At 37.0% G+C, this 9,984-nt stretch overlaps 1 protein-coding gene across 1 annotated transcript in view; it reads left to right on the top strand.

The window, feature by feature from the left end:
* The first annotated feature begins 202 nt into the window (after positions 1-202).
* Positions 203-9,984, top strand: part of CASC5 (cancer susceptibility candidate 5) — a 27,759-nt gene continuing 17,977 nt past the window's right edge. Inside the window, exons 1-8 of the mRNA XM_009574215.1 lie at positions 203-271; positions 3,420-3,479; positions 5,062-5,123; positions 5,649-5,704; positions 6,173-6,212; positions 7,320-7,357; positions 7,701-7,753; positions 9,248-9,913. Coding sequence (XP_009572510.1) covers positions 203-271; positions 3,420-3,479; positions 5,062-5,123; positions 5,649-5,704; positions 6,173-6,212; positions 7,320-7,357; positions 7,701-7,753; positions 9,248-9,913 — 1,044 coding nt within the window. The remainder of the gene's footprint in view (positions 272-3,419; positions 3,480-5,061; positions 5,124-5,648; positions 5,705-6,172; positions 6,213-7,319; positions 7,358-7,700; positions 7,754-9,247; positions 9,914-9,984) is intronic.

Raw genomic sequence — 9,984 nt, 5'->3', positions numbered from 1 at the left:
CGCACGCCTGGCGCCTGTAGGAGCGAGGTGGAAGGAGGGCTGAGCGGCATCGAGCCCGGGCCTGAGGAGATTTCAGCTGGGGTAGTTGGAGTCAGGGACAGCCTCGAAGCGTGAGGGGAATCGCCTGATAAACTGACCGGTAAATGCAGTCCTGATCAATGCGAAGTAATTCACGTTTGGGAAAGCATCGATGTAAGTGACGATGAGGTGTAAATTAGCATTTGGAGGTCGTTCTGGACAGGGCTCCCCGGCTGTCAGCCCTGTCAGGGCGGTACAGCAAACAACACAGGGCACCGTGAGGGAACCAGCTCGAGAACAAAAAGGAATCGCAAAGAGAGACTAAATAGATTCTTACCCTTAAAGGGGGGGAAGACCGAGGAGGGCTTGGGTGGGCATCTATACGATCATGAATTCATTGAAAAAAAATCATGGAATGATTCTTCATGTTCACAGTGTGGAACTGAGAGATACTTAATTATCAAATATAAGAATAAAAAGAGATGCTTTTTCATAAAGAGAATAACAAAGCATTTCAACTTGTCGCCATATCCTTGCAGGTCAAAGATAAGTAAATAAGTTCAAAGAAGGATTAGAGAATGACCACTGAGTGTGTTGATTGGGATGTGAATTCCAGATTAATAGACCTCCTAATAGCAGACTAAAGGAGGCTTTCTATAGCCCTGCTCTGTTCTTTCGCTCTTCTCCTGCACGACCATCTTTTATGTCGCTTCTTGGCTGTGTTCAGTCTGATCCAGTCCAGCAGTTCTTACGTGCAAAGTGTTCAGGCTGCCGGCCGGGGAGCCGCCGTGGGGATGCCTGCCTGAAAGCAGCGTCTTGGTTTTGTTGCCGCAGAGCTGCAGGCTTACTTTTTGACTGGTACTAACGTAAACCTGCTACATCTTTGGTGAGAGGAATCACTCTGCAAAAATAAAACAAGAATATTAATAAATTTCGTTTCAGCAAATCAGCTTCTGTCTACAAGTACAATGGCATTCTGGGAAACTTCTCTGGCTCTTATTTGCTATACCTTCATATTTAATGGTGTCTTCAAAATCATGCTTTTTTTTTTTCTGTTTAAGCTAACAGAAATTTACTAGGGAAAAAATCTGTTGGTTAAGTTTTCTCATCACGCTTTCTTGCCCTGCCTGAACATCATCTTTGAGCAAACTGATATTTCTGTGATATTTCTGAAAAGATTGTTCCTTTACCCTCCTCCTATATTTCAAACTCTGCTCTGCCTTCTGAGCAGAGCAATAATATGCAATAGCATTTTATGTGATTTAGCATTTTGCTAAATCTAGAGATTTCTTCTTCCTACATAAGGCTTAGTTTTAGCTTGGAAACTAAGAGTCAGTTTGTGGTTTAAATCACCTATGATGAGGTAACTGGCTTGGTGGACAAGGGGAGAGCAGTGGATGTTGCTTATCAGAGGGAAGTTACCAATGTGTATGAAGACCTGATGGGAGGGTTTAAAGAAGATGGAGCCAGGCTCTTCTCAGTTGTATCTAGTGAAGGAACAGGAAGCAATGGCACAAACTGAAATACAAGAAATTCCATTTAAACGTAAGTGGGGAAACAAATGCAGCGAAGATGGAACAGTGAAGGTTGTCCAGAGAGACTGTGGGGTTTCCTCTTTGGAGATACTCAGACCTGGAATGGACAATGTCCTGAGCGACCTGCTGTCGCTTTGAGCAGAGGGGTGGACTGCGTGATCTCCGGAGGTCCCTGCAGACCTGAGAGCCTGTGATTCTGTGAAATGCAAAAGCTGAGCAGTTCTGTGCAGATCTCTCTCTTTCTAATCGCAAAACTTAATTGTAAGTTTTACAAATCACTTAATCCTTGCTTAGGCAAGGGTTTCTCTTACAACGTTGCTTGCTGAGGTTTAGCAAGGGGAGAATAAAGTAACGTGATAAATGCTGTCAGATTGCTTATAGCTCTCCCGTAAGTATACTGTGCATAGTTATTCATGGAGGGATGCATGTAGATAGAGATCATCACTGAAATCTAGGAAATAGCACAGAAAATTCCACATATTGATCTTATACTGTTGATTCTGTGGTACATTTTTTTGGTGGTCTTTGTCAGGTCCACGGGAGACTGAAGTTATGAGGACTATTAACCTGGTATTCAAAGCCCTGAATTTTGTTGCGGTTTACAAGAAATGTTAGGCAATATTAAGTCTGTGTTAGCACTTGCATCCTGTCAGTGCGGGTTAATTCATTTTATGCCCTTATGCAACTTTTGCTAAGCATTGTAGTTTTCTGTGCGAGCGGGAGTTATTTGCATTGACATATGATATTCTTGGGGTAAGGGAAGTATTGACTGAAAAATTGTCTTGTGTGTCAGAGCAACCTAGCAAACTTTGTATTGTATAAGGTTTGATCACATCTCCAACAGTTACCAGAATCTTAACTTTAAATAAAAGGATGCCTAACCAGTAAGACTTAAACTGTAGCACAGTTGTTTTATAATATGATATATAACAGGAAAACGTGGACTTGAGAGGCCTATTACGCTTCAGTGCATTTCTGTGACTAGAGAAAGATGGAGACAAAAATTACAGTGTCTAAGGCTAGTATCTGGTTGTGGTTTTGTGCAATTTTTGTACTGAGGTTCATTAACGGTTTTGGATTTCAGTACTGTATTTTATAGGAAAAGCACATCCTTCAGAAATGGACAAGATTTATGCAGACCCTAACATGGAAAAGTAAGTTGAAACCTTCTAAGAATTTTATTGTGGTATAAATACTGTCGTTTAGAGGCAAAACTTTTCTTAACCCCTGTGTGCACTTCAGCATCTCTTGAATGAAATGTGTTTTCCATTGTGAAGAAGAAGAATAGGGAGTTTCTTTGATCATGTGTAGGAAAGCTCTGAGGAAATTTCATAGCAGTGGATTGTCTGGAGACTAACTGACCATAGGGTTTGGAGGGCAATCTGCTGAATTTTCCAAAGCTTATTTTTGGGAACTAGTCTGGAATGAATGATCTATTCCAAGCAAGCTTGTTTATTTCATTTCACGCTTGTAAAAATAATGGAGAAATCAATTTATTAACCTCAAAAACATGGCAGTACTGTTCAAGAAATACATCTTGGTTCAAGTTGATGCCCTAATACCTGTTTCTTTTTTTTCCCCTCCAGTGATAATACAGAGCACATCAGAGGGAAGCGACTGTCCTCTGTGAGTAACTTAAGGCATTTCTCAAAAGAAAACCGTGTGAGTGGAGGAAAGAAAGGGAAGCTGTAAAGAGAAACTTGTTTTCTCTTCACAGTTGAAGAAAAGCATTCCAAAAGCAAAGAAAGAGCCTATTAGATTGATATGATTGACCGGGGCACTGGTGGCTCTTACAAACTCTCTCCAGCCAAGTAATTAGTTCTTGTTGTTGGAGCGGATCTTCTCAACTATTATATTTTCTTTTAGATTTTAAAGGCTCCGCGAAATCCTCTTGATGATCTGGGAAATGGGAATGAATTGACGGAGGTAGGTCTATTAAGTCCTTTCTTGCCGATGCTCTTAACATCTTGTTTGCTCCTCAACTTGTCGCTGATTAAACTGTGTCACTAGAATAATGCAGGTGTAAAAACTCTTGTAATAACTGCTTAGGAGGATAATGTTTGGAGTACTAAATATTGTAAGAAATCCATCGAGTTTTTCTTATACTTCTATTTTACATCAGAATATTTCTTCTATCAAGAAAAGAGGAATAAACAGAGATTAATAGGCATGACTTGCTCTTACTGTAGTCCATTTGACTTGAGTTTGATCCACCAGTGTACAAACTGGTATAGCCAGTAAGATGGTTTTACATCTGAAAAAAAAAGCCAGCCTGCCCATTTATTTAAAGTAAAAGCTAAAAAATAAACATTTTCTTCCAGAAATACATACAGAATATATTTCATGTTTATAGTGTCTGTTGTTTCTTAGAAATTCTAACTATAGGCTTGTTCAGTTTGGTTTTCTTTTTAAATGACATTTCTGCCTAGGGTGTGTTCTATGGACTAATGTTCCGGTTGCATCATATATTTATATGGTTTACCTGTTGCTGATTACAGAACTTGAAAACTCATTTTTAGCATATAAGGCTTTCAGTGAAAAAGCCTCTGATAATTTCTTTAGAATATGAAATATGAGCCTGAAATACTTATGTGCAACACATCTATTTCAAAACTGGGTTGAGTATGAAGAGTGGCTCACAGTCTTCATTTAAACTGTAATACCTGTTAACAATCATGGACAGTACCACTAATGAGCAATAGAAGACTATCACATACAGTAGTGTGATATCATTCATAACTGCTTGTGTTGCTGATATGATTTAAAAAAAAAAAAAGTATTTTACAGGTTTTGTTAGTCATGTGCATATAACGGGTAGTGCCGGGTATGTTAATACTTTGTGTTTTCTTAAACGGGTGTTCCACTGTCCTAACGCTGAGCTATTTAGTTAGGGAAGCTTATTGCAGACAACTGCACAGCAGCGGTCTGATGAATTAGCTTTCCAGTATACATGATACTGCATCATTACATACCTTGTAACATTGCATTAGTATGATCATGTAGTCAGTGACACCATTTAAACATTTCTATAGGAAAATAGTGACTTTGTTTCTTTCATGAATCCTTCCCTTTCTCCCATAAAGACAAACCATTATTACTGTATTTTTTTTCAATTCTTGTAACAGAAAACTAAAGAAAAAAAATCCTGCAACTCTCTTGCTAAGCAACTACCTATATTTTCCCTAGTATGCCAGACAACATGCCAGACAAAGATCCTTATAACTGGTATTCTGCTTCTTGTGTTTGAAACTAGGCAGTTCTCACAGTGATCTTTAGATCCTACTTCTTATGAGATGGGTGTCTTTATGTCAGGAGAAGTTGGAGAACTATAAAGTAGTTTAAGGATGTTGGTAAATATCTGTTGTATTTGTTGGGCTCATAGATTATTATTTTGAGGGGGGGGTGGTTTTTTGTTTGTTTTTGTGTTTCATGAAAAGCTATGCTTATTGTGGCTTATGGGATAAGAACAGTTCTCTGTATATCGAAGTGTTGTGTTCTTTGTTGTCAGGATATCAATATAGAAAAACGTAGGAAAAACTCTCGCCGTGTCAGCTTTGCGAACACCATAAAGTAAGTTTGATCTGAAGGATGCAGATCTACACCCTTTATTTAGGCATAAAATGCAGGCTATAGGTAATAAACTAGTACCCCCTAAAATGCAGGCTATGGGTAATAATCTGGTATCCCCTAAAACTGCTGTTTGCATATGTTGGTGAATATTCAGTGAAGGTAAATTGTTGTTATGTTGAGTTGATTTTGAGCCCTTAGAGAGCCATTATTCATTTTCTCTTCCTAGCTAGAAAAAAATGGTTCAGTGAATTTAATATAATTAGGAATTTCTGTTTCCCATTAAATTTTTTAGTGATTGCAATCTTAAGTACGATAATGGCATCTTCCCGCTGGGGAATATGGCTGGGTTCAGTAAGCTTCTGGCTTTTGATATGTCATTTCAGAACATACCATGTGGAAAATGTTGAAATTAGGGCTGAGATTTTTTTTTTTTTTTTTACTTTATTCTTTTTCTTTACTTCAAAACAGATGGTCTTATGTTTTTCAAAAACTGGGTTGTTTTGTTTTGTTTTGTTTTTTTCTTAGCTGCAGAGTCTTCCAGAGAGATCTTAAGAATAACACAGCAGAGGGAGAAAGTACAGGTAAAACTCCTTTCTCTTCTTCTGATAGGATTCGCAGACTATTAGCAACAAGATTTTAGCCTGAATTTAAGAAGTCAGGCCTGTCAGTCACAGGTAAGGAACAATATGGTCAGCTGTTTATCATGGACTAGCTGAAAACCCATTAGTTACTGGTATTGTGGATCTTGTAGCTCAGAAAAGGAATTATTTTCTTTGACAAAATGCACCTAGAACAAAATCTGCCTTGGGGATTTAGATCAAAAGAAGCTGAGCAGAATGTCATATTCACTCTGTCAAAGATTACCTAGGAAGAATCTGAAAAGCTACTGCATTTTCAAGTACTTTGCTTCTCTGGGTTTTTGCCACAATAAGAAGGCACATCAAAAGTGAGAACTTCAGAACATTCTTTTCTGCGCAGTTTACTCTTGTCTCTGAATGTTTTGATCATGCTTCTCACATTGTAATGTCTAATTTTCTTACTATTTTTAGAGTGTGCAGCAGATACGAGGAATGACGTCCTGCTTAATCAGTAAGTTTGAAAAAAATTCCCGTGACCATGGAGTTCTGTCCTGCAAATGCATTTCTTCACATGACGTGCGGCCATCAAAATATTACTCCTCAAAGAAATGCAGCATACGTATTTATTTAGATATAAAATTGCTCACTGCTTTTTGGTGAAAGAAGGGATACAGCAAAAAAAAAGGATATAGCTGTGTTGGTCACTCACAAAAAGATAGCAGTTTCTGAAAAATTGAACAACTATGGCTTGAAACTGCTTCCTTCCAAAGCTGATTGCTTGGGAATGTTTTCCAGGAAACACCTACCAGATTCCATATCTGATAGACATAGTCTTCGATATTTATTACTATAACTTTTTCTGGCAGAGGTAGATAAAGTGTTAGTCTGGCCTCAAAGTTCTTGTCTAGGTAAAACAATGGGGGTTTTAAAATTAAAATGACCTGGTAAGTAAAATAACAGATTTAGACAGTTTCTATGTGTGAAGGGGAATTTCTTACATTTAAAATGTATACCAAGGAAACAGCTTATGTACTACAGCTTATGTAGTTAACTCATGCTTTTAAAGGTATCAACCCAATATAGTAACATATATATATGTGTGTGTGTATATATATATAAATAAGAATCAGTACTCTAGCTAAGGTTTCTTGCTCTTGAAAGAGCAATCAATAAAACAGCGGAGAGCAGAGGCATTAAAAATTAGATGGAAACCACACAAGCTGGTCATTGTATGTGGCTTTTTGTTTCAAAGAGATATGATTTCAGGCTTTAGAAACACAGCTTCAGTTTCCCAAAGAGAAAGGAATAATTAAAAGTGGAAGGTCCGAGTTAAAAATAAAGAATTAATCTTTTCTCTTTTTTCTACTTGTCACTGAGGAATTAAAATGCCATCTGTATGTTGAACAATGGCTTGGGGCATGCTAAGATGAGAGAATCTCATGGGGAAAATAAGATTGCAACTCAAATTAGAATATATTGAAGACATAACTAGTGTCTGGTATCTGCTGCCCAGTCCCGTATGAGCTATGCAACAAATTTTCTGCCTTTTCAGTATATTGCTGAAGCCTTGTGTTTTGAAATCTTTTAATAAACTGTTTACCTAACCTACCTTTTGTAGAAATGAAGAACCTGAAGCTGTTCCGTGTGAGATCACTGGTGAGTTTGGAAATAGATTTAATAACAAAATGGCTATCCTTATTCAAAGCTATTGATTTTGTTTGAATAACTTTAACATGCCTAGAACAATCTCCCTGTCCGAGATGACTGTTGCATGAATGGGCTTTGTCCCATAAAGCTGTTTACAAGCATTGTCTTGTAGAAGTATGGGTGGCTCTTCCACATGCTGAAGGGAGTACTGACAATATTTTTCAGGATATATTTGGTTTTAATTGTACTTACTCAGTGGTATTTGTAAAACGAATGCATAGATCTTCAGCTCAGTGGATAAAATAATAAGAAAATAGTGCAACAAATGGAGTATTTCCTTTTCTTTCAACAGGAATGAGCACTTTGCTTCATGCCCCTATCCAGGCATTGGTGCAGCAGACTGAGGTATATGAAGGCTTTTATTTTTTTGGTGCTGAAAATATCAGTGTCCAAAATATATTTCAATAATTTGTGTAGTAAAGATGAAAAAGGTAACTCAACTGCCTAAAAAAGAAATCCTTGTATTCACATAAAATTCTTCTGAAAGCTAATCTTCTATATTTTGAAGTATTTTCCTAATCTGATAGGCATTATACTGCAGTATTGATAACTCTGGCTTCTAAAATTGCTTGCTAATTTTTCAGTACCTCAGCTAGTCCCTCCATTCTTTTCAATTCTTATTGAAGAATATGCAAAGGAGCTTATGTTTCAGATAGGTCTGGTTATGTATTTTTTCTCATGTATTACTCTCTGCTTGTGTATTTTTTTTCTTCTCTGGGTAGAATGGATATGCACAAATGTACTCTCTGTCCTGCTGTTAAAAAGCTTTAGACAAATTGCAATGATTAGCATGAAAAGGTAACTGAATTTCTTCAGTTGAATCAAGTAATAACACACAAAATTCTTAGCTAAGACCTTCACAGGCACAATTGCACAGAAATCCTGAACTGTGTTACACTTCAGTGATGATGTTACGGCACTGTGTTGTTAAACAAAGCAATTGTCAAAACAATCTCCCTTACGGCAATGGCTTCTGACTTTTATGTTGAGTTTAAAGATATGGCTTAAAAACATATGTTAGCTCTTGTTAATGCATGTTAAAAACCAAACCAAACAAAAAAAACCCCAACAGTTAAAATCTAGTGTGGATGAGAAGATGTATAGCACGATTCTATAAATGTCAGATTGAAATTCTGTCTTTCCTTGTTTTGGGTAATGTATATGGTTGTGCTTGTTCTAGCATATTTTATTTCTTGCATTTATAAAATAGCACGTGTAATTTGAAGTAAACATGAAGTTGTTCTTAATCAACATATTCATTTTTTTGATACAATATAGTATTATATCTTGTTACTGGCCAATTTTTTCCTACGGCTTTAAAACTGTAAATCCACTCTATTAAAGAGACTAAAATCTCCCTAGTCAGTGGTGGAAAAGTCTTTTAAAACTTCCAACTTGGTGCTGCTGCTTTGAGACACATGCATGATAAGCTGGGCAAGGTTTTTACTTGCAGTTATGGGGGGAAAAAGAAAGGTGGAAACCACACTGTAGAGATATAGAAAATACTGATTCATAAGACTCAGTAATTGTTCCATCCTTTCAAAGATATGTCTAGGTATGAAGTCTTTGCCCAACAGAAAAACTGAGACACATTCTTTCAAAAAAAACCTTTTAAATATGATACACACTAATAATTAAGTCGCCATCCCTTCCTTGAATGTGTTATTGCTTATCGAGGAGGACTGAAATCAATAATTTTTTTTTTTTTTTTTTAAAAAAAGAGAGATAGCCTTAGGACTGCATGAGTTGATTTTTATTTTAAATAGAATAAACCACTGTATCACTTGTTTTAAGTTGTCAGTAACTGTAATTTCTTCCTTTTATTTTTTTTTTTTTTAGTGGCATGATGCGGACAACGCCATTCAAAGAACAAATAGGCATAACACCACCCTCATCTTTTCAGATGAAAATGAAATGGATATGACAGCTAGTCACACTGCAGTGATTACACGTAACCTGAAAAACAATCAAGCTGACAAAACTGAGAAAATAGATATCACATCATTTCTGGCTGGGTTAAACTCTAACAATGGAAAGGCAGAAATGAGCGAAGAATTTCATTTTTTCTCTGACCCTACAAACCATTCGTGCCCATCTTTTGAACAGAAGGAAGATGCTACTACTGTAAAAAAAATAAATTTCAATGAATTTTTGATGAGCTTGAACTCAAACAAAAAGGCACTCAATCCTACTGAGGGACCTGAAAAAGAGAATGTTTTTTTTGTCCCTTCACAAGTCTCAGAAGACATGGCACAATCGTCGGTGGAATTTGTATATTCCCATGAACAACTGGACACCTGCAATGTAACAAAAGTCTTGAGGGGGCAAGATGATGGAATGGAAATGACAAAATGCCAGGCATCTGATGTTAAAGCTATGTTTTCTGGTATTTGTAAAACTCCACCAGAGCAATTACTGCGTGCGGATGTTACTGAGGCATTTACAGATGATGGAATGGATATGACAACTAGTCACACTGCAAAAATGTATTTTCCCTTCTCCAGTGTCGGGAATCAAAGTCTAAACTTCAAAAAGGATTTCCCATCCACAGAGTTTGATAATTCTGTATTAAAGAG

The sequence above is a fragment of the Fulmarus glacialis genome, unplaced genomic scaffold, assembly GCF_000690835.1.
Source record: "Fulmarus glacialis isolate BGI_N327 unplaced genomic scaffold, ASM69083v1 scaffold12500, whole genome shotgun sequence".
In the NCBI taxonomy this organism is placed as follows: domain Eukaryota; kingdom Metazoa; phylum Chordata; class Aves; order Procellariiformes; family Procellariidae; genus Fulmarus; species Fulmarus glacialis.
The sequence above is the reverse complement of the archived record's forward strand: the minus strand, read 5'-3'. Positions and strand labels throughout refer to the sequence as shown.